We start from the raw sequence: 24714 nt of genomic DNA, 5'->3' as shown, positions 1-24714 counted from the left end.
TGTCTGATGGGAGGACAGATGAGGCTCTGACGACACGCAGACCATCCCCTGGCACTCTGACGTCATAGTTGAGGCCCAGATGGAGATATTCCTTTACCTTTTTTGCTGCGTGGCTTTGCTGGACACTGTTTACCCTCTCTGCATCTTAAGATCTCCATCAGTGAGGAAATGGGCAAGAAAGGACATCTGCCTGTGCTTTGGGGAGATTAAATGTGCTTGTTTGTGTTGAGTGTCCTCATGGCTGGCTCTCGGAATGTGTGACTAAGTGTCCCTGTTTTTGTTTATTGTTTGCTAATCTATGCCATACATTTAAAGCTATCTGGTCTCTGTGCCTGGCTGAGCGCAACCCCCATCCTCTCTGGGTTGTTGAGTGGCCCCTTTTTGCTCCCATAACAGGCCACGTGTCCAGGCTCACTTGGGGAATGAAGGATCAATGCTGCCCCTGCCAGGCACGTTTGGTTCAGTAACACCTGTCCTGGCTTAGCCACCAGTCCACCCTCCTCTGCTCAGTTGGTGGCCGTGTCACCATATGGGTCTCTTAAGGGAGGACCACTCAGTAATAGGCGTGGGTGGAACAAGACACACAGACCTCATGTCGCTGACTGTGAGCTTCAGGCTCATTTCTTTGTGAGGCAGGCTGAAAGCATCGCCCAGGGATGAGTGGCAGCTCTAAAGGCAAAGCCAGCCTGGCAGTGAAAAGGACTAAGTGGAAGGCTTGGGAAAGCAAGAGTCCCTCTGTGGAGTGGTGGAGGTTGGGACGACTCTTTAGCCCAGGACTCTGGCTTGTGGACAGGCTGCTGGCTCCTCCAAGAACTAACAGTCTAGAAGTCACCAGAAGAAGTGTCCAAACTTAACCACCTGGGCCTGTTTGTGGTCAGGTAGCCAGTTGCATATGGCTGATTTTTATTTATTTGTTTATTTACTTTTTTTTTTTTTTTTTTTTTTTTTTGGTAAAGTGGTCGTTGATGTGACCAAGCTCCCTCCCATGAGTCTTTTCAGACTTCTCTAGCCTCACACCCAGCCAGAGAGGTGGCCTTTGGTATTACTGCCTAGGCAACTTGAGCATCGCTCTACCTGGAACTCTGAGTCCTAATGAGTCCATGGCCAGCAAGGCTGGCTTTCAGGCCCCAGCCCAGCCTGCTGCCTGGAGCAGTGTCGTGCAGATCCTGCAGGGCTGAGTTAAGCTTAAGCTGTGATTAAAGGCTCAAGTCAGTGATGGTGTGTGCTCGGACGTATCCGAGACTGGCTGTGAGAGCACCGTTGCTAACTGGCAGGAAAGCCGCAGCTTAGAGCTGGTGACTGTGGCAACAGCCAATGACCACACTGCCGCTGGGCGTCTGTATTGACGACTTTCTCGTGCTGTGATAGAAAACCAAGGCAGCTCATACAAAGAAGGGTTTATTTGACTTAGAGTTCCAGAGAGCTAGAGTCCATTACGGAGGAGATGCGTGACATGGTAGCAGGAACTAGATGCTGAGAGCTCACACCTTGAACTGCGAGCAGGAAGGAGAGAGAGAGAGAGACAAGCTAGTATAGTGCAGGACCATAAACTCTAAAAGACACTATTGACACACTTCCTCCAGCAAGGCCATACCCCCTGAGTCACCCACACAGCTCCACTAACTGGGAACCCAGTGTTCAAACACCCAAGACTATTCATGACATCTTATTCGAACCATCACAGAATCTATGGGACAAGTTCTCCCCTGGGCCCCATGTCTAGGCTGAGCCCCACGAAGCCAGTGTGGGAGGTGATGTCTGTGCCATCACAACGAGGGCAGAGATGGAGTGGTCCAGGGACTAGGGTGCTGGGAGGAACACCCAGAGGCAGCCCAGGTGGATCGGTTGCTTCTTAGATGCTGTAACAGACATCGTGACCAAAAACAGCTTAGAGAAGAAGGCTGCTTGTCTTAGCTCATGGTTTCAGAGGGGACACAGGCCATCATACTGGGGAAGCCTTGAGGCTGGCTTGGAACAGAGCACAATTCATCCACACACAGGAAGCAGAATGAGTACAGGAAATGGGGTCCAACCACAAAACCTCAAAGCCCACTCCAGTGATACACTTCCCCCAGCAAGGCTCCACCTCCTAAAGGTTCCATAACTTCCCCCAAACAGCACCGCCCACCAAGGACCAAGTGTTCACATCCATGAGCCTATGAGGGATGTTTCTCATTCAGACCACTACAGCAGCATATGGGGGCATCCCAGGCACGTGGGAGAAGGTGGACATGGTGGGCAGAGGCTCAGTATGGATGACAGTCACAGCATGGGAGCAGAGGCCAGCCCCTCATTGTATAAGTGCACTCACACATGGCACACCACATGCACCACACATCACATGAACATATTACACCTTCATACATCATACATGCACCAGCACATAGCATGTATGCCACACACATCACATAAATGCACCTTTTCACATATATACATCAATACTATGAACGCATACCATATATACCTTCCCACCACATATTGTGCACACACACAGGTCTCGTACACATTCATACACTACACAGTACACATGTCATATACATTATACATGCTATATGCTACACATGACATGAATACAGACCTCATCTTAATACCTCATATAAACTAATATCTCACACACATCACACATTACATACACACATACATATACACATTTACACACATATATGCAGGCTCACATTACATACATTCACATACAAATCCCTCACACACACATGTACATGTACTATACATACACACACTCCCTCTCTGAGTGTCAGAGTTCGCGTCTGGAAGCAAGCACGGCGGGCCCATGGCTCCAAGTGGATGATGCAAGCTCTCTGCATGAGCTGGGTTAGCGCCTCCTCAGGGACCCCTTCGGGCTCAGCACAGCCATGTGATGTTGGTGGACATGTCAGTGATAATGACATCAGCATGGCACAGGGACATACCTGCAGGGGACAGTGCGCCACTGAGTAGAAACCCTCCCTGGGCAAGCATTGAGTCACAATAGCAAACCCGGAATGGGCATGGACCAATTTTCCAAGTGAAGCCAGACCCAGCAGCTGGCTTTCCTTGCCAGGCCCTTCCCAGGTCCATGCACTCAGCCCATACCCCACTTCTACTCCACCCCAGGGCCCCCTGTCCTGGGTGCTTCCTCCAGCCATGACCCTACTCCAGGGCCCTTCCCTAGGCAGCCCTGTGGGTGGAAATAGGCACACCCCGTGCTGCAATAACCAGGCACCAGGTGCCACACTGGCTACGTCACCCCGCCCTTAGATGTGGTTCTCACTCGTTTCCAAACCCACAGCTGCCCGACTGGGCACCAAGCAGACCCAGTGATGTCTGCTGGATTGTTTCAGCTCACCTTTGAGAAAGCCTTTCTCTTGGCTAGTGGTGAGAATTCTCCAACAGCCATGAGCCGTCGCACACCACCCTGGGCTTCCTGCGAGCCGTCGGACACCACCATGGGCTCCCCGCGAGCCATTGCACACCACCATGGGCTCCCCGTGATCCGTCGCATGCTACCATGGGCTCCCCGTGAGCCATCGTGCACCGCAATAGGCTCCCCACAAGCCTTCACACACTGCCACGGACTCCCCGCGAGCCATCGCACACCACCATGGGCTCCCCTTCTTTCTACTGAGGGGAGGCAGTGTGGATCTTTTGAGAAAGAGTCCCCAGTCCTGGGTGGTGCACATGGTCCCAGTGACGTGCAAATAGCTTCCACAGGGTCCGCAGGCTCTGATGTCTAGGCCATGTCTTCCCAAAGTGGGGAGAGAGAGAGAGAGAGAGAGAGGAGGGTAGACAGTGCTGCTTTGGTTCCCACAAGTGTGCTAACCTCTCCTGTCATCGGAGTGCCATTTTCCCACCTGGACCCCAGTGGCACACAAGGCCTACAGAGCTGACCTTTGCTCATATGGGGGCGATGAGGGACCACAGGCTGGTTTCCCGAGAACCCACCCATCTCACAGACTGTAGAGGGGAACATGCAGTACTGGCCCAACAGGACTGTAAATCAGCTTCCAGGAAGCACATGGATTGGCCTACATTGTCTTTATCCCTATACTTAGAGTGTGTTGCCATGACAACGTGTCTCCAACAGGGGGCTTCAGCATAGAAACTGAGTCCTGGAGGTTGAAGGCCCAAGGTCATAGTGTCTCGGGGCTGGTTCCTCCTGAGGCCTCTATCCTTGGCTCGTAGGCAGTATGTCCTGTGTCCTTACATGGGCGTCCTGCGCTCTGTGTGTGTCTGTGTCCTGCTTGCCTCAGATAAGGATACTTAGCAGTTGCGTTGGGTCTCCAACATTCTCACCATAACACTTGTGCTGGATCTCTCCAAGATTCTCACCAAGACAGTTTTAGCTCCATCACCTGTCTCTGGGTCATCAGTCTAAAGTACCGGTAGTGCAAGGATTTGAGGGGGACACAATTCAGCCCCCAGAGTCTCTTTAGAGAAGTAGAAACAAGCATTTCTTTCCATCTTCCAGAGGCTGGTATCATAAGTGACGAAGAGGAAGGAAAGGGCACAGGTCACCAAAGTCATGATGGTCTGAGAGGTTCATGGTATCTCTAAGCCCTTGTCTGTGATGGCTTCCCTGCCGTCCTGTGGCCCATGTCTGTTTCTCCCTATATCGGGACCTATGCCTTCCTACGCAGGGCCTCTCCCTCTCTTGATCCTCTTGGCAGTAACGAAAATGCAAATAGCTTGAATGTTTTCCAGCCAAGTCAGGTCAAGAAAGTTCTGGGGAGCCCCCACCCCCTAGTATGCACTATCTATTCAGATACCAAATCTATAGTGAAGGGGGACCATCCTCTGGTGTCCAAAGGGAGAGACGGCATAGCACCTGGTGAGTGAGTGGAATGGGAAAGGAAGAACCGGTGCGGACACAGTCCTTAGCTGGACAGGTAGGTAGAACACTTTAAGGAGGGTTTAAATTACACTGAAAGCAATACAGAGTAACACGAGCTGTATGGCCATGGGGTTGCATGAGAGGGACCCACTCCACTATAGCCATCACCAGCCCCTCACTGGGAGGAAAGCTCTGCTCACCCCTCAGATATGTCATGGTACCTCTGATCATGGGAGTTCCTGGTTCGGGGTCCTAGGCCCTCGCTCCCAGCAAGTGTCCCATACCAGCCATACAACAGCCTTCTTCAGAGCCTCGAAGGCACCACCTCCCTGAATCCTCCTGGTTCCCCTTCTCTGGCCATCTTCCATGCAGCTTGGCCTTCTCTCAACCCCAAGGGGATCATAAAGACTGTCTGCCTCTGCTCCGGGGGCTCATTGTATTAATAGCCTTTCCCACTGTGTCTTGGATGGAATCTCTCTCCTATATCATTCCCACTGAAGCTGGTAATGACAGAATCCATTGCTTCCCGTCATCCGCAGCCTCTATCATGGTGACAAAATGCCTGAGATCAGCTTCTAAGGAGGAACGTTTCCAGGTTTTTCCATTGAGATCACTTTAAGTCTTTGGAGAGGCAGGCATCACAGTGGGGAGCATGTGGCAGGACAGAGCTGCTCACCTCCTGGAGGGCGGGAATTAGAGAGCAGACATAGAAGAAGCTGGAGTCCCAGTGTCCCCATCAAGGGCTACCCCCAGTGACCTTCCACCAATGAGGCCGCGTCTGCTGAAGGTCCTGCCACCTCCCGATGCCTCCATCAGTTAGGGACAAGCCTTCAGCCGCAGGCCACAGCATAGCCCCAGGTCTCGGAGTTCTCCGTGGAGTGTCTGTTGGAGGAAGGCTGCACAGGGAGTCTCCACCCTTGTCAGAACGTCCGTTTTCCGTCCTCAGGTTGCTCAGCTCACCTCACCTGTCCTCATCTTCACACTGCCCCATTCTTGGATGGGGTCTAAATTCAGGATTATAGGGGCTGCCTGGTGGGAGAAGGCCACCAGATTGTTATCAGAGGAGCCCCAGAAACATCCTCCACATTCCTCTGCCCTGAGCTCTGCATAGCAATTTTTAAAAAGAGTCATTTGCTCTCTCTTTTTTTTTTCTCTCCACTTAACTCCTATGATCCATTATTTATAGCAGTGACATTGGCTTCAGACACAAGAAGTGTCTTTAAAAAAAAAATAAAAGCAAAGTAACCCAGAGCTTTGACAAGAAAGATGAGTATATCAGGCATGACAGAAAACCCAAATAGGTGGAGCCTGACACCAGCATGGACCCAAGCAGGCACACAGATACTGGAGTCTGTCGGCAGTCAGGCAACCTAAGGGAGCTGGAGGAGGTTCGGGGGGACCAGAGTGGCCTTGCCCTGCTGCCCAAAGAGGGACTCCCATAGAAGGCAGGCTCTTCTACCTCCTGCCTCTCACCTATTCCCACCAGGCTCATACAGTCCTCAGAGGGAGTGGCCACCTCCGGCTCCTGAGCCTCCGGAGGCTCCCTGTGTGTCTGCCTTATTGGCGCTTGTCTTTAGAACTGTCCTGTCTCTGCTTATCCTCAGAACTTTGGCCGAACAGATTCTGGCCTCCTTAGTGTCGGGACTTGAAGTTAATCCATGTGGTCCTAGTCATGATCTCCTGGCTTTAACACAACGGAAATTCTCAGCCTCCCTGGGCCTGAGCCAGGGTATCACCAGGGCTGTGTTTCCTCTGAAAGTTCTGTAAAAGCCTTTCGTCCCTCACCAGCTCGTGGAAGCTACCAGCGTCCCTCTGCAATAGCTCCATGCCTCCCATCTTCAAACCGGCTCCTGCCAGCTCCTGCCTTATATCACCATCTTCTAATGTGCCCATCTCTGTCTCCCTCTCTGTATAAGGACTCTTGGGATCACATTTAGAGATAACCCCCACGTAATCCAGGACTGCTTCATTTCAAAAGTACATCTGCAGAGACTTGGTCATGGCAGGAACGTGGTTGGCTGCCAGGATTAGGAGGAGGACACCCGTGCAGATGGAAGTGTGGCTCAGGCCTTGGGCATGTGGTTGTGAACGTTAACCTCTGCTTGACGCCTATAGCTTCCAGTGAATCCAAGGGTTCCCGTAGTAGCCATGCAGGTTCAAGCGCCCAAGCCTGAGGGCTACCCTGAGGTATCCTGAGAGGGCCACGGAAGGCACGTCTAGCCCGGCTCTACTTGCTCCTCGAACCTATCCGCCCTAGCTTCCGTCCCCTCACAGGCCACCTTTGGTTTTGTACTGACTGTCACCCTTCTCCTCCCATGATCCTGGGTCTTTGGTGTTCCCCTGCTTAATTTTACTCCACACTGTGGTAGAATCCTTTCCCCTGGGCATTTGTCAAAAGCCCCTTAAATGCTAGATCTGAGAGATCCAGGAAGGGAAAGCTGGCTCACACAATTGCCTTGCTGGATCTCTCATCTTACAGCCTCTCCAGGGATGGGGTTTCCAGGGCAGGATGGGGCACTACTCTGTGTGTGTGTGCACAAAACAACTCCTGACGCAGGCAGCTCTGGACTTCGTTGCTCCCACAGTGCATGGTGGGCTTGCTTAGCTCATAGCCAACGTTGCAGGAGTCACCCAGTGCCATCCCTGCAGGACATCACTCTGTCTTGTAGACTGCCCTTTGTTTCTTTCCCCAGCCCTTGCTGTATGGCTTCTGGGATATTACTTAACTCTCTGAGCCTTAGAGTCTGCAAAATAGGGGTGTCTAGCCTGGACGGGTGCTTTGGGATCAGAAGTACCGTGTGTTTGAGTAAATGGTAAGCAGAGGGCACCCCCACCACCTCCACCCATAATACATCTGTTTCCACACTGGGACCTGACCAGGGGACTGTCATTAATTTTCTTCTGTGCACTCATTGCATTGTGTCTGTCTTAAGAAGCAGCCTTTATGTTTGGAAACGTACCGTGAAAGACAGGTGAGACAGAGTGTCATCCGTGAGCTTGGACGTCAGGCCAGTGGGGAGCGGCCTGAGCAGTGGTGGGTTAAGGCTGCAGCTTGCCTTCCATTCACCTCAGCACGTGTGTGCTCATGCCCCTAGAACCACGGCCCCCCCTTCTTAAAGATAATTTCAGTAATAGGCCTAGATCACAGTAATAAATGGAAATTTCTGTTATTATTTTATATTCTTTTTCAAATGCAATGACCAGAAAAACATCTCCTACATTAGAAAGGGAAATGAGGACTAATACAGATTTTATTTTAGCAAACAAAACAGCATGATTGCCTGCTGGTTCGCTGTAACCATCTTGAACTTGACGTCATTGCTAAGCACTCCAAAGTAAGAGATGGCCCAGAATGAGCAGTGTGCTCAAATGTGAAATTTATAAATTGGGGGTGAAATTCAGATGTGGATGGGGGGTAGGTAGATGGGTGGGTGGGAAGATGGGTGGGTGGATGGATAGATGTAAGGTGGCTGATGGGTGGGTGAATATATAGGTAGATGTTAGGCTAGGTGATGGATGGGTGGCTAGACAGATGATATGCTGGATGGCTGGGTGATGGCTACGTGGGTGGATGAGAGATGGATAATAAGGTGGGTGGTGGATGGAGATACAGGTGTTAGTATAGACAGTGGGTGGGTGACAGAGTGGATGATGGGGCAAATGAATGGATAAGGGGATGGATGGAGAGGTCGATAAGATGGGTGATGGACAGATAGGTAGGTATTAGGATAGATAATTGATAGAGGGAGGGATAGATGATATGTTGGTGGGCATGTGGATGATGGATGAGTAGATTATGGAGAGGTAGGTGTTAAGGCAGATAGTGGGTGGACAGATGGATAAACAATATGTAGATAGCTTGTAATATTTTCTTTGGTGTACCTGTTTATGCACTTTGGCCCTGGTCTCTTTTTCATATTAAATATTTTCATATTAAACACTTATTTCTCAGGCACTGAAAAGACAGTAGAACTCCCCCCACCTTTTAACCCCTCCAAAAAATGTGAAGGCAGTGCCCCTGTTCTGGAGTTGGCCGTTCAGGAAAGTGGCCCAGCTGGTTTCCACTCACCCGGCAGCCAGCCTGAAAGGCTCTGGCAGCTTTGGTTATGGGCAGAGCCCGACAAGCCCACGGAGGCTTATGTAAAAGCTTAATAGCTGGCAAAAGCTTTAAAAAATGAATCAGTCTATGATGGGCAGAGTAAAAGAACCATGAATTCGTTTATTCTCCTTGGAAGAAGGAGCTAAATCAATACTCACTTCGAGGATGCAGCACTGGACACCAGAACTGTGCAACCATCATGGGTGGGGCAACAGATCAGGGAGACCCCTCTTCCCCGTGGAGAACAGCTAAACCAGCTTTAGTCACAGCCTGCGATCTGGCATCCTGGACTCCGGCCCATGCCAGTTGAGTTTGCATCAGTACCATCATTCTGTGCCTGTATCTGCGGGGCTGATGATGACACCAGGCTCCTAGGGTCCACTTGCTCTGCCTCTAGCTTGAGAATTGGCTTTTCCTCAGTAACTGTTGACGATGATGGTGGTGGTGGTGTTGACACTGCATAAAACCATGGGACACAAAATGTGCCCTAGTGGTCCTCACTGGGGGTTGGGGGCTCCTGGGCCCTATTCCCGGTGATGTGCCTATGGGCTGACTGCTCAGAGGAGCTGATCCAGGCCTGTGGGAAGGCCCTCCCTATCTTGAGACTGCTTGCTGAACTAGAGGAGATCTCAACCCTCCTGGAGGGCGCTCACACTGGTCTCACCTGCCACAGTTGGGATATTGCTGATTCTGCAGTTTCTGCATGATGGTTCTTATTAAGGAGTCCTTCTGTCTCCAGTATCTGTCATCCTTGTGACACACTAGAACACAGTGACTTGCCAGTAGAGGTCAATGGGCCACGTAGAGCAAGCACAGCCTTGTTGACAGAATTCTGGAGCTGGCCTCCGTTTGTCCCACACTGAGGGAAACTCCCAGAAATGCTGGCTGGCATACCGAGACTGTGTGTTGCTGGTGTCTCTTGCCCGTGGAATGGTCTTTGAAGGGTTAAGACCCCTGGGTTTAGATGACCCATCCTGTAGTCACAATTGCCACTCGGCCAAGCAGTTGGTATGAAAAGCTCACACTTGCCAGGGTGAATCATCACCTGTAGCCAATGTAGGGCTGTCCTCACTTTTCACGTGGTGAAACAGAGCCTCAGAAGGGCTTAGAAACCTGTGCCAGTCAAGCTGACCTGAATGCATGGTCTCGATCTTCCTGTACCTACTTCTTGGTCATACATGTATGTAGGCCAGTGTACAACCCCAGCACCTGGGCAGAGTGGTTGTAGAAATAGCCCAAAAAGCAAAGGTGTGGCCAGTCCTGAGCCTTCTGCGGTGGGCACAGTCAACCACATACTCGGTCCCAGATGTCTCTGCTCGCAGGACCACCCTGGCTTCCAGGCCCTCATTCTTCTCAGCCCTAATGGCTGGGAAATGTGCGGCAAGGCTTGCACAGGCTCTGTAACCGACCTGTTTCTTCTCACAGATTTACCACCTTAATATTTAAAGCAGATATAGGCCATTAGGCACCGTGTCTGTATTACCATGTGTTTTTACACACTTATTACAGTATTAATGGCAACAAGGAAGGGCATGTGTGGCCCTTGTGTTTGGAACTGGGGGCCCACGTGGCCACTGCAGGTTCCTGTCGGCCTCAGGGTCACTTTGCCTCAGAGTATCATGGCTGCTCTCAGTAAATCCCAGACAGCTGACCTAGAGGATCCTGGCTGCTCAGCTCCTCTGGCCTAGACAGGCCTGACTGTCCGGGCACTACGGCCTGTGACTTGCTAAGAGTCTCGCCTGGGACATGCGAGTCTCCGGAACATGAACATGCGTGGATACCCTGCAGAGTACTAGTGAGCACCTGGGGCATGGATCTACCTGGTTCCCGCTCTGAATTCAGCATCCACTAGAGACATCTTCTCTTTCCCTTTGGTCTGCACACCCTTGGGGTCATGAGGCTTGTGGCTCTCTCCAGGCCTGTGGTCTTTGTAAAATTGCTCAGCTTCTGCTTCCCTTCCAGGAGGAGCTGCGGCTCCTGCTCCCTGCTCTGCCTTCTACCCGAGAGCCTCTGCGAGGCTCCTCTTCCCTCCTGAGTTTCTCCTGCTCATACAGCCCCCAACCCCCAGCCATATGCTATTTAAATTCTGACTTCTATCCTCTGGTTAACTGTTTACTTTTCTTTTGTTTTTGGCTTTATGCCAAAGAGTTTTCTCTCCAAATCAAAACAGAGAAGACCTTTTCTCCTGACTTGAGACTTTTCCGTTTGTGGTGCCACTTGCTCACACCTGGTCCTTTATCAGAGACGAACCTTAGCTTGGGGAGTGAGGAAAGTTTTTCTTTGGTTATAAAAGCCCCACATCTTCATTGGAGAAGACTGGGGAAATGCAGTGTAACATCAGGAAGAAATAAAAGGATCCATTATTCTACCCAAAGAGCTGCTGTTGACACCCCAGGGCCTCGGTTTGCTGGGTTCTCATGCAGTGTGCGTGTGTGTGCCCAAGCATGCCTGCTTCTGTATGTGTAGTGTGTGTGTGTGTGTGTGTGTGTGTGTGAGCATGAGTACATGTGTGTATAGTGTGTGTGGATGTATGTGTGCGTGTGTGCATGCATGCGTGTGTGTGTGTGCATGTGTGTCTTTCTCGCCCACAGTTGTGCCTGATGGTTCTCACACAGCCCCCATCCGCAGCGTTCCCGCTGTTTGCATTAAGTGGTCTGCAGAGGCGCTAACTGTGTCAGCGCTCTGTGGGGGAAGGACACGCTCACTGTAACCATCTCATTGTTTATGAGACCCAGGGTTTCATTCCTTGTTTTCCCGTTAAACTATACAAGAGGAGCTTCCCCAACTGTGGAACTGATGGTGGGCTGCTGTGCCGAGCAGTGGGGTGGGTGTGAACCCGGGAGGTGACCCCATTTGCTGTGACAATCGGATGAGCTAATCCACAGGCTGCACCCTAATGGTGTCTGTTGCTGTTACTTCCCAAGAGCGACCCCTGGAAATGGGATTCCAAGTCAAGGGTGTATGCCTTATCAAACTGCTCTCCTCTGTGGCTGTGTGGAGACCCATTCCTTAGCCAGCATCCTCCACACCACCTCAGAACCCACACCTAGTGTCATCCCCATTCTTGAGGACAATGGTGGCGTTATAGGAGACTGTAGAGAGAGAACAATGAGATCAGAATTCCCTGAACCCAGCTCCCCAGCATGGTGTCTTACATACACCACCCGTGGTAACACATCCTAGGCACCAACAGTGGCATGGTTCACCTAGTGGATTCAGGCTCTCATCCTTCCTGGACCGATGTTGTTCTACACATATTCTCTCCCAAACAGGCTCTTTTCACAGTTACTATAACATCCCATCACTTCAGGGGATCCCCATCCTAACCACACCCACGCCTTGCTGTTCTCACCCCACCCATTCCCACCCAAGTCCTAAACAAATGTCCTCTCCCCCTAAGATAGGCACTGATGGCAGACAAAGGAACAATTCCTTCCAAGTTCAGCCTGTGAATCAGTTGCTGGGCTTACTCACATAGCATGGGTGGGTATTACTATAGGCGTGTGGGGGACCCCAAAGCAGCCACATAACTGAAAGTCTCACCCAGCGTGGCTATGACGGCTTCCCCTTAGCTGCACTGATGGAGTCCCCACCTCTGTTAACCTTCCACCTCTGTATACAGCTGGCCCCAGGGCAGGAGGGGCAGGCTGATCTCTCACTCAGTCAGAGGACCTTTTCTCTCCTGCCTTTCTGTAAGAGTCTTTATAGGCCCCATCTGGAGGGTTCCTGGTGTCTACGGTGGTCCTGATTTTGTTCTTGGAGAACAGTGCTCTGCAGCATGGGGGTGTGGTGGTGACAACTGATAGTCGCCCCAGAAAGCACGGAGTTGTTCTCACTTGGGGACGCCCTTTATCTTTTGTCGTTCCCACTTTGGCTAACATTGGTATTTGCTTTGGTTCCTTGGAGCCATTGCCCCTCATCTTAGATAGGAGGTGCTAGATGGACAGACGCCATCATCAAGTTAAGAAAGTAAACAAAGACTCCTGTTGATTAATCTGAGATACAAGAGTCTGGAGGGGCTGAGGTAGAGGATAATGGGAGTCCAACAGCAGGAGGAAGGAAACACTGCAGGGTTCCAGGACTCTGGACTCTTCCTTCTCAACAGTAGCTGGAAAACTGCTGGGGAGGGTGGGGCAGAGACTGTAGGGTTCCTCGGAGGGAGATCTTCCTGGAGATTTGTTACTCTGAGTTCAAAGAGACTCCGTGAAAATTGTTGCTAAGGCAATTGACTAAAAGATTCTACCGTCAGGGTAGCACGGTAGCTGTGAGACATGAAGATCTGGGTGTTTTACAACAGCTCACTCCTCAGTGGGATTTTCCCAACATGGATTTTTTTTTTTAAAGAATGGTTTTGAAAGGTAATGTGGGCTTTCAGAAATGTGGAGAGGGAGCTCATGCCATGCTCGTTCCCAGCCTTGCGGGATGGTGTGTGTTGATGGAGCGGAGCTGGACCACAGGAAGTTCCCAGGCACTGCATTTCCCCCGGGGGGGTGCTTGCTGGGATGCCGCTAAGACTAAGTTTGGTTTGGTTTTTTTCCCAGCCTATCAACTCATCCCAAACCTCAATTGCTGTTTGATTATCGTATTTGCCCAAGCCTGGGAGAATTTCGTAACTGTAGAACCTCACGGGCCTGTGTTAGAGACCCACGGTTTCTGGTGGTCACTGGCTAAAGGCCAATCTGCATAAAATGACCACATGACAGCTCCGTGGTATGGCTAAGGGAAGGGAGAGAGAGAGAGAGAGAGAGAGAGAGAGAGAGAGAGAGAGAGAGAGAGAACACAGCAGCCAGGGCATCTGGAAGAGTGGAAGAGTCCAAGGCAGAGAGAAAAAGTAGACTGGGCATGGCCAGCAGATGGGACATGGCCAAGGCTGTCTGTGAGAGAGGGAGGAAGAGCTGAGGACAGAGGGAATAGAAGATAGAGAAAGCGTAGTGAGGCGAGCAGGAGCAGAGAACAGTGAGAGTAGCTGAGGGGAGGGCAGGGTCAGAGGACCCGTGTGGGGGCATAAGATGTAGAACAAGTACTTGCTAGCAGGGACTGAGGGAGCCTGGAGACCAGCATGGACCTTGGTGTGCTGATGGGCACCACAGGTTAGATGTTAATTGGAGAGTCCCTTTTGCTGGAGGTAAAAGAAATGACTCCTTTGGGTAGATGGGAACGAGTTTTACAAGTTCCTGAGGCATGCTGGCTTTTATCTAACTACCAGAAAGCCTCCTGTATGGGTTGAGCTCATTGCTGGAATTTCAGACTGCCTTTCGGTGTGTGGGAAATTGGAGTTTCCTTTGGACTCGACACAATTCAAAGGAGAGTCTTGTAACCCCGGCAGGAAAGGTGCCTGAAATATGCAGAGGCTGCAGGGAAGCACTTCAGACACAAGAGATGAGCGGGTTGGTGCTCCCTTGTGCAGGGCCAGAGGCTGGATGCGATGCCCCAGCCCTCGCCCCGTGGGATTCTGACTCTTCTATACAGGCTCCTAATTGCCAAGAAGAAGGAACAATCATGCCTGCCATTGCCAGCCATTTTTGGAATGAACAGAACCGGGATATCCAAGGGTAAATGGGATAGATACCACAAGAATTCACTTGGTGTCTGGTGTATGGAGCCTAAACCCAGGGATAGCATACTGTAAGCTTCCTCGTGTGCCTGCGTGGCCATCTTCCTAGCAGTGGCCCAAACAGCTATCTGTGAGCAGTCCTCCGTGGAAACCAGGCTGAGTTCCAGAAGTCTCAGCTTAGGGCAGATCTCTGTCTAGCACTTACTGGTCAAAAAGGCAGGTTAAAAGGGCCAGTTTGAGCTGCATAGTGAGTCCCAGGCCAACTAGAACTTACATAGCAAGACCCTGTTTCAAATATGGAAGGGTGGGGGAGATTGAAACCAGTGTTTCACAAAACTTTTTAAAATGGTTTTCACATATGTGAATTTTTAGTGTGTATGGAAGAAGATGTATCTTTATATGCATGCTCTAGAAATCCACACTGAGCCAGGGCAAAATGGTACAGCACAGCTACTGCCCAGCCAGCACCTTCCCAGCATATACCCTAGAACAAGGCTTGGCCTTCCAACCAGACCATTGTTGGCAGGGCACTGAGTCTGGTCATAGGCGCTTTGGACCGGGACACAGGTGAAGGCTGAGAGTGGGGTCTGGGAGCTCTTCCAGTGGGGTGAGGACTGGGAGGGTCAGAGTTTGAGCCTGACTCTGATCCTTGGAACCTAGGCCTGTTGAGTCCTCCAGTCCCCCTGGTGTGACATGCTGCTTAGCTGAAGGATGGCATCCTAGTAACCTCACTGGATCAGCCCCTTCCGGGCTCCAAATGAGTCTTCACTGCCCCTCCAGATCCTGCAATACCACAGAGGTGAGCTGAGGGCAGGGTCGTGCAAGTTAGAAGACAATCCAGCCCTGAATGGGGCACGGACACCAGCATAAGCCCTAGCTCTTCCCGTGGGAGCTGAAAGAACCCTCCAGCCCAGGTCCCCACTGTGCTGGGGGTGGGGGCAGCCCCTGCCCAGCACCCACGCCAGGATGCAGCTGTGGCTGTGTGGCCTCAGCCGTGTTTCCCACCTGGGAGATGAACCGACCAATGTCGTCAGTTCCGCTCCAGAACCTCCCAGCTCTCACCACTCCCTGCCTCCTCCTCAGTGCCCCTCCAAGCCCCGCTGTGTCTTGTACTGAAAGTCACAGGTGCATTAATGGGGTGTGAACCCTGATGAGATGACCTTCCTGGGTACCGGGAAGTTCTTTCATTCTGTGCTTTGGTTTCTAGAAGGTAGGAAGGTCTTACCACCATGTGCAGCCAGGGTCAGCATTGCTCTGTTGGGTCCCATGGGGTAGCTGGTCATCTGGGGATCACTCTTGGCATCTAAAATGCTCTCCTGACTTAGACAGACAGCACAATGTGGGGTTTGAACCAGGTACCTGAGAAACCCCTTTTTCTTCCTTCATCTCAGAGTAGGACATTGAGGGACAGGGGAAATCCTTATTATTCTGACACATTATAGACAGAGCCACATCCTCAGAAGGAGACCTCTGTACTCAGAACCCAAGATGGCTCTTTCCAGCTTCAGAAACCACCCTGCTCTTTCTCTGGCTCCAAAGTCACTTGAGCCTAGTGTGGCCCCTCTCACCTCTGCACCCCAATCTCCTGACTTGTTCCTTCTGGGTGTACCATCGACCATGCTTGCAGGTACCAAACATAGCTTTTCTTTGTCCTTTCATGGCCTGAGCTCTGTGGAGACCTTGGGTGGGTGTGCAACTGTTGGGAGAACACCTGAGTCCCTACTGGATGCTCAGGTGCTCACTCTTCTGTCTCCAGTCCCTTGCCCCCACGGCACCTCACAGCCCTGTGTACCCCACTCCTGATGCATCCCTCTGGTGGTCCTGTGATCCCGCTGAACTCATTATCTGTCGCTATAGGCTGCTTGCTACCTCCTGGAGAGGCCAGCAGTGTTCTGGTATAATCGGCCAGTTTACAGAATGGTAATTCTCTTAGGGAAACTTTCATGAAGTGGGGTGATGGGTCCCCTGGCTCAATTCCATCACCATGAGGTCAGACAGGGAGCATGTCTGGAGAGTGCTTGCTGGAGGTTCCCCGTGCTTCAGGCTGGTTACTGTGATACCCTAAATCTTTGAAGTTTTAGGAAGAAGGGGTACAGCGGGATGTTTATCAGAAAAATCTCTACCCAACCAAGCTGGCAGGGGCCATTGATTGCCAATTAGCCAGACCCCTGCTCCCCCTCCCACACCTTGCCTTCCCACACCCCTGACAGAAGCCATCCAGCCCAAGAATCACTGAGCTGGACCAGAACAGCTCTTCAGAACCACGGGTGCTCCACCACACACAGCTCTTCTTCCATCCTTGAATGACATTTTACCAGGTCAAGGGCAGCCGCCCACCACCCCCAGAAAGTCGTGGGCACAGAAGGAGCTGCATCCATTTTTACTTTTCCTGTGCCCCTGTAAATCCTTCAGGTGTGCACTCCAGTCTTGCTAAAATACAGCTGGTGCTGCACGGGTTGTGGCCGGAAGATACTCTGGTTGCATTTGGGCAGCTCAGGGACCCTTGAAGATATGAGTCAGTATCCTGATAGGACCATGATCTTATGGTGACCAACACGGCATGGCATCCAACCTGATATCCAGCCCGCCACGCTTCCGTGGTTCCTCTCCAGTAATTTCCTCTGCTTGTTGCTCACTGCCCCCTGGAGAGGCCAGTGGTACTCTGGCCTTATTGGCCCACTTACAGAATGGTAAGCTGAGGCTCCTGTGGCTACAGTCTTGCTTACAGAGTACAAGAGGATCTTGTAGAGAGGGTGAAGGACGGACGGTTTAGTCCCTAGATCCAGCCCCATGTCTAACAAGGTCCGAAGCAGGATGCTGATTCAAATACACACTAAGTAACCAGGGTCAGTAGTTGCCAGGGTGTGTACCCTCATGGTCGGGTGGCCTGAGATGAAACCTCAACCCTGGCTGGGCCCATGGGAGCTCACACACGTCTGAGTGCCTCTGTTTCTTTGAATTGTGCTTGGCTTCTGCCAACTCTTGGCAATTGTCCGTATTCTTTTCCGTGGGCGGCATAGAGATGGGATGGGGACGGGCTCCCGGACGAAGCTGCTCAGTGACATTCGCAGGTCCCGGCTGGGAAAGAGAAGGACCAATACCCGATGAAGAGAAGCCCTTCTACTTTCTTTGTTTGTGTCTCTTGCCAGTGTTTTAATACCCCAGTGCAGCTAGTCAAGCCACATCAAAGATTTGGGGGCGATTTTCCATGAAATGGAGAATCTTGCTTGCTTCTGAGGCCCAGCCCTGATCTGCCTCCGAAAGCTGGATGGCTGACTGAAAACTCCCGTGAATCTGCCTGCCTTGGCATCTTGTTTACATTCAGCTTCTTTTTTCTTTTGCTGTTTCTGGGTAACGGACAAAGGACCTACAGAATGGTTCACCACGTAGACAGACAGCCCCGCGCCCTTCCTGATGAGGCTGCCTGGGGGTTTCATGGGCATGCACAGCAGCCATTCGGTCTCTGCAGTCAGTGACAGTTGGTCCAAGCTGGGTGTTCCCTGACTCCAGCCCTCCCAGCAGCACCCTGCCCTCCGGCGTCTTGGACTCTCCTGGTGTTGGCCCTGTGGGAGACTAATTAGCAAAAAAGAGCCGTGACCTTCCTGCTCCTGAGATGTCCCTGTGTCAGAAGGCTTTTGCTCAACTAGTGTTGCAGCCAGCTCAAAAGAGGCCTCGGAAAAACTGGCAGAGCCGCAGAGTAGAGGAATGTGGGTTCGCAGTGCTTTCTGCCGAGGCTCCCCATGTAATCTTTCTTCTCATTTCAAGGTTCTATAAGCCTCCCTAGGCCCTTTGTCAGAAATGCTGTCGGGAGGTGGTCCTTCATCCCTGAACAAAGGTGTCACCCTAGCTCCAGCTCAGCTGTTCGCACAGGAGCAGCAAGGTGTCAGGTGCCACAGGGCCTTCCGTTTGATTGACTGGAAGGCTTACCTTTTCTAGTATTATTATTATTTATTAATCTATTTGTTTGACATCCAAGCCACAGCCTCCCCATCCTCCCCTCCCAGTTCCTCTCCCTCATCTCCCCTCACCCCCCAGTCCCCTTCTCTTCTCTGTCCATCGAAAGAATAGGTCTCCTATGAGTATCAATAAAACATTTACCTTTCCTTTTTTCTTTTCTTTTTTTTTCTTTTGAGACCAGGTCTTACATAGCCCAGGCAAGTCCCAGACTCACCGTGTAGCCCAGGTTGGCCTCAAATTCATGATCTTCCTGCCTCAGCCTCTCAAATGCCACTGTCTCTGGTAAAGACCCTACCCTTCAGATTTGAAAAATGTCAGCTCTTTGCCGTTCTATCTTTGGAAGCCCAAGCGTCAAAATATTTATTTTTCCTTCACACATCATCAACAGTCCTTATAAATCTAGGCGAACCTCTCTTTTCAAAATCGCCAGGACCTACCAGAACCTAAGGCGTTTCTTTTCACTGGGCCGACTGTGACCCCACGAAGCAGGCTACTCCCCAACCCCCGGAGGATTTCAAAGCTTTGACCCCGTGATGATAGCCCTCGCTCCTCAGGCATCGCCCACTGCTCTGGAGGAACCTCTGCAGATAACCTCTGTTGCCATGGAAAGGAAGACTATTTAATACAACTTCCTGAGTCTAGGGAGGAGGCGGAGATGGCAGGAAAAACCAGATATTATTTTAAAATGTTTCATTTCTGTTTTAAAAAATTACCAGTTTGTTTAAATGCTTAAGAAGAAGCGAAAGGGCTTCTTCGTGGAGCTCGGGATGCACAAGTGAAATGTCTCGGGGCTCACTCTGTCCTCTGTGGTGAATTCCGCCGGTCGTGCTTGGCAGCCTCGCCATGCTGTTCCTCAGCGAACAGGAGTTCTGGGTGGAGGTGGGCATGGAGGCCTGTCTGGACGCGACTCTTTGAGTCTGCAGTTTGGTATGGTCCTTCACTGTGGCCTTGGAACGTCTTCAGAATCACACAAGTTTGACCATAGAACCTTAAGGAATGTCACTCAGGGCTAAGCCATCGCTAGGTGACAGCGGACACCTTTGTGGGCCCATTCCACAGAACTGAAAACTGAGTCACAAAGAAGTGGGTGAGGCCCAGAGAGATGGCTCAACAGGCAAAGGACCTTGACTGGCAACCATGGCATGCATGTATTAACACAACTAACTAAGTATAGCATAAGAACAAAAGAAGTCAGGGAATTTTCTCCAACTTCCAGAAGCAAGAACTCAGAGGGCATAAAGCCCCACTGGACACCACGTGGGCCCTAAGAGGCCTGGTGTCAGTCTCTCTTGGCTGCACAGAGGACGCAATGTTAGGATCTGTTCTAGGGGTTCCGAGGGGCTGGAGCAGTCCCCCCAGCCACATGACACCCTTAGCATTTGTGTAGGGGAAAGGGAGAGGGATAGCTGGCCCACAGCACCATAGCCCACATCTTGTTGCCTGCCCCACTCCTCAGGGTCCCTCTGAGCCTAGTTAAAGCAAAGGATGGATTTCTCCTGCCTGGGATCCTCGGCACGGTGTCCCTGAGATGGCCCAGGGACCAGTGCGTCTCTGACTGCGGGCACACTTTGAAAAGCCTCTTGCCTGCCCCTCTTTTTAGAAATCTCCCAGAACCATCTGTTACAGAAAGGGCCTTCCTGCCTCCCTTCTTCCACCTCCAGCTCACACGAGCGTGAGACCTCAAAGACCAAACTGAACAGGCAGTGTGAGCTACAAGAAAGACTCCAAATGTCTTGATGGGTGAATGGCTAGAACCCTAGGCTGACTTGGGACCCTAGGTTGGCTACACCAGAAAATTTGCATCATAAACCATGGCTCAGAGGCCCATGAGCGGTCATGGGAGAAACAAGGCTGGTCCTGGGTAAAGGTGCATTCTGCTGACAGTAGAGACCAAAGACGCTGCCTGCCGCTGTAAACAGCGGAATGAAGAGAGAACAGGAGGGCTAAGAGAGGGGCATTCATAGGGCTGGAGTCAGAGACCACAGTGGGGACACTTAGCCAGGCCACAGGCTGGGAGGGGACAAACCCAGGACCCTACATGCCCAGCAAAGAAGTCAGATCTCTCCTGCGGGTGACAGGAGCTCACAGGGACCCTGCAAAAGGAAGTGTGGCGTGGATGGGATGAGACAGGAATTGAGCCAGGGAGGAGGGTACTGCAGGAATCAGGATATGACCAGAGATGAGCTGGAATGGCACCCTCAGCAGGGAGCTTGAAGACATCAGGGACAGTGCAGATGGAAAATGCGGTCACAACTATTACTGTCGCCCTTGGTACTGGTACACAGGGTGGAACCGTCAAGGCATGAACAAATGCTCTGTTTCTGTATCATTGCTGGCCAGGCAGCATGTAGGAAATGGCCTTAGTCACAGAAAGGCCAGGTTCATGGGAGAGAGAGAGAGTCGTCTGTTTGCTATATTCTGCCGTTTCTAAGTAGAGCAAGAAGCAACTCAGCTGCTAAAAAAAAAAAAAAAAAAAAGACAACTGCCAGGCCCCAGGAAGTAATTATCAGCCCGGGTCCTCCTCCACACACAGGGACTCAGGCAGAGTACTGAAGGGCACTTACTGCTGTAAGCCTGGAAGACGCACCCAAGGGCAGCATCTGTTGAATGAAAGTGGGGCTTAGGGGTGCCTGTGACCCCAGTAGTCCAGAGCTGGAGATGGGGGGGTTTCAATTCCGTGCCACACAGTGAGACACTGTCTCAGAAAGGGGCTGGGTCAGTGCAAACCATTCTCCTTTGACGTGCAAGGCCCTTGGTTGGATGCCCAAGACAAGAGAGGAAGAAAGGGGAAAAGTTTGAACTGTTAATTATGGGATTATTATTATTATATTATATATAATATGTTAATATATTATTATAAGAGATGTTATTAACAATAAGGAATGGCAATAATAATAGGATGATTACCAGTGAAAAAGAACTGAGACTAGGCTCACGTCCATGCCAATGCAAGACCAGCCCTCACTGTCCCGCAGGGCCGGGGCCGGATGCTGGCTGGTGTGCAGAGGCGCAGTGCGTACTGTTTATATGTTGCTGTGACACTCATGGTCCACAGCTGTTCTCTTGTCATTTTGAGCCCCCCTTTGATCTAGTCATTCAGCCCCAGATCCTCATTCCCCAAAGGCTAAAAGGCAATCATTTTATTTTAATCAATAAACTTAGATTTGCCTTTCCCATGACAACTCTGTGAAGTGACTGGAGACCAGCTGTGCTGTGATACCCTAGAACTTCATCCTCACCTTTGTGCCACACACAGCCGCGGGCACTGCAGGCACGGGGACGCAGGCGAGCAATTTATTTTCACCTAACAAAGGAATGAAGCTTTTCCACAATTCACACACGCTGATAAAATGAAGAGATGCCCACGTGACATCAGAGAGCCCACGGTTTTGAAAAGTAAACACCGGTTCCGAAGGGCAAGGGAGTACCTGGTACCTGGAACCCAGCATCTCCATGGCAACCAGCCACCGCTCTGCTACCTCACTGCCTGTGATTTGTGCTTTTTTGTTTAAATGCATGTGTGCACATGTGTGTTCATGTGGATGTAGATACACATGTGCGCACATGCATGTGGGAAACCAGAGGTCAGCCTTAGGCTGTACTCCTCAGTAGCCATGAGTCTCATTTTTCTTACCAGCCTGGCACTCACCACATAGGTTAGGCTGGTTAACCAGTGAGCTCTAGGGATGCTCCTGTCTCTGTCTCCCTGGTGTTGGTGTCAGAAGCTTGTGATGTTTGGCTGCGTATATGAGTTCTAGGGATCAAACCCGGGTCCTCAGGCTTGAAGAGCAGGCGCGCGACTCACTGAGCCTACTCCCCAGCCTACCTTCCGTGTTTTGCAGGTGGTTTTCAGCAAGTACTGCAACTCCAGCGACATTATGGACCTATTCTGCATCGCCACCGGCCTGCCTCGGTGAGTGTCCCCTGTGTGCTCCGTGATGAGGACCGCGTCATCCCCACAGTGGACCAGGGGCAGGTGAAGCTGCAGATGGAGGGTCAGATCAGTGAGGCTCAGTCTGGCTCGGCACCTCCTCGGCAGCCGTGTCCAGCCCCCGTGTCCAGCCCCCGGGTTGAACTCAGCAGGGCCCCCTCTTCAGAGCTGGGCCTTTCCCTCCACTCACGTGTTCACTCCCTGTTGAGAAAGGAAGATGGCTGTGTCCAGAGTTGCTCCGGCCTCAAATAGCTATAAATGTCCTTGCTCTCAGGGGTGTGGTTGTCAGCGTTCCACACACAGCTGGCTTCAGAGATGAGCCAAAAGCCGGTGTCTATCCTACAGAGCCTTCCAAATCCCCCCACGGTTTCTTTCCTAAATCCAGTCTGTACTAGCATGGGGATTTTCTAATTACAGGTTGAGCCTCGCTAGTCCCCAAACCCCAAGTTCTCCAAACTCTGAAACAGTTTTAGGGCTGACCTGACACCAGAAGTGGAGAATGCCGCGCTTAACCTGGTGCAGTGTCAATCAAAACACGGCGTGAAAGACATGGGTTGTGTTTACACACGGGTCTGATCCCTGTAGTATTACATCCCATAAATTCAGGTAGCCTAAAATTTGAAGAAAAAAAATCCCAAACACTCTGGCCCTGAGCATTTTGGCTAAGGCGCACATGATTCATTTAACACCTAATTTTCCACTAGAAAAGACAACCAAAAGCCAGGCACGATGATGTATGCCTGTAATGCTGGTATTTGGGAGGTTGAGGCAGGAGGATTGTGAGTTAGAGTGAGACTCTGTCGCAGACACAACTAGAGAAAGAAGCAGGAGAAAAGAGGTGATTGGGTATGACACTGGATGGCGAGAACCTTAAAGTTGGGGTCAGAGTCAGTGGAGGTGAAAGGGACGGAAGGATGACCAAAGCTTTTCGCAGACCAGCAAGAAAGGGACTGCGGTGAGGAAGCCGTGTCCTGGAGGCCACAGCAGATGATTCTAGTGCGATGAAATCAGCCCCCACACGGGCAGCTTCCCTACCCTGTGAGACTGGGGTCTCATTTCCATGGTACAGATCTGAAGAATTCAGAGACCCCTGGGGAGCTGGATAAAGTCCTTGCTGTGCAAGCGTGAGGACCCGAGTTAACACTCACATAAAAAACCAAGTGTGGTGGCACACACTTGTAATCCCAGTCCTTAGGAGGCGGGGACGGGCAGGTGTGGGCAGGGGGGTTCACTAGCCAGGTAGGCTAGCTGAATTGCAGGCCCCAGTCCCACTAAGAGACCTCTGGCCTCACGCACCCACACAAGCGTGCACTCATCCTTATACACACAAATTAAAATACAGTAGTAATCATTCACAGTTGAGGATCAGAGGGCTTAGCTCACTTGGCAGAGGTAACAGCTCTTCAGAAACCACAGGGATGAGAAGCTGTGGAGGAAACTGGCTTTGACCATTTAAGTCCTCTTTGTGGGAGAACATTGGGACCTGCGCACTGGGCTCTCCCAGGATCCAGAAGCATCCAAATAAGCAAGCGATGATTCTTGTCTTTGATTTATGTTAGTTTTTGGGCACCATAGCTTCCTTCATCTCCCAACTCAATAAATTAGCCTTGCTCCAATTCCCACTTTAAATTAGTTAAAAATTGGCAGACTCTTAGAATACACTTACCCTTTTAACATGATTTGCTAAGGGAGGGTGAGGTACAACCCGCTGCCCTTGACTGCCCTTAGTCAAGGACACCTGGTCCCCAGTCCTCAGGGAGAGCCTGCTTCCTCTGGGCTCTGTCACGTGAGGCCCGGGTATGCGTGTGTACAGGGGGTGGTACTGACTTGAGTCTTTTGCAGGAACACCACCATCTCCCTTCTGACCACGGATGACGCCATGGTCTCCATCGATCCCACCATGCCTGCGAACTCAGAGCGGTAAGCAAGCATCTCTTCTTCCTGGGGTGCCTTATGCTTCCATGCCATGTGCCCGGGAGTTTGCAATTTGGTTTTGTTTACTACTGCTGAAGAGTGTGAAGTTTCAGCAGAGAAGGGAAGAGGCAGATGGGAAGCAGGGGGAGGAGGCTCAGTTCACTCCTGCCTTCTTGGGAAGCCGTGCTCTGTTCTCAGTAGGGGCCGTAGAAGGAGGCCGGCCGTGTGCAGACACAGGGAACTAGACTAACTAGACTAGGGGCATAGCTCCAGCCTGAGGGATCCTTCTGGGACGGCTAGGGCTTCCTGGGGACTTTGTCACCCCATTTAAGCCCTTGCTGGAACGTTCTGTGCATACGAGGAAGGAGACTGAGGCACAGAAGGTCGAGTATATGGCTGGAGCCAGTCATCTGTGTCTTCAGGGAGGGCAT

At 51.3% G+C, this 24714-nt stretch overlaps 1 protein-coding gene across 6 annotated transcripts in view; it reads left to right on the top strand.

Moving 5' to 3' along the window:
* Pde9a (phosphodiesterase 9A) overlaps window positions 1-24714 on the top strand; it is an 88541-nt gene that overhangs the window by 7033 nt on the left and 56794 nt on the right. For all 6 annotated transcript variants that reach the window (XR_009055612.1, XM_057751009.1, XM_057751006.1 and 3 more), the window contains exons 2-3: window positions 22281-22351; window positions 24212-24289. Coding sequence is in view for 5 of the 6 variants with exons in the window: in XM_057751009.1 (XP_057606992.1) it covers window positions 22281-22351; window positions 24212-24289 (149 nt within the window). In the remaining variant the exon portion in view is untranslated. The remainder of the gene's footprint in view (window positions 1-22280; window positions 22352-24211; window positions 24290-24714) is intronic.

The sequence above is a fragment of the Chionomys nivalis genome, chromosome 19 (genome assembly GCF_950005125.1).
Source record: "Chionomys nivalis chromosome 19, mChiNiv1.1, whole genome shotgun sequence".
NCBI classification, from domain to species: Eukaryota; Metazoa; Chordata; class Mammalia; order Rodentia; family Cricetidae; genus Chionomys; species Chionomys nivalis.
This window is presented reverse-complemented; position numbering and strand designations above follow the sequence as displayed.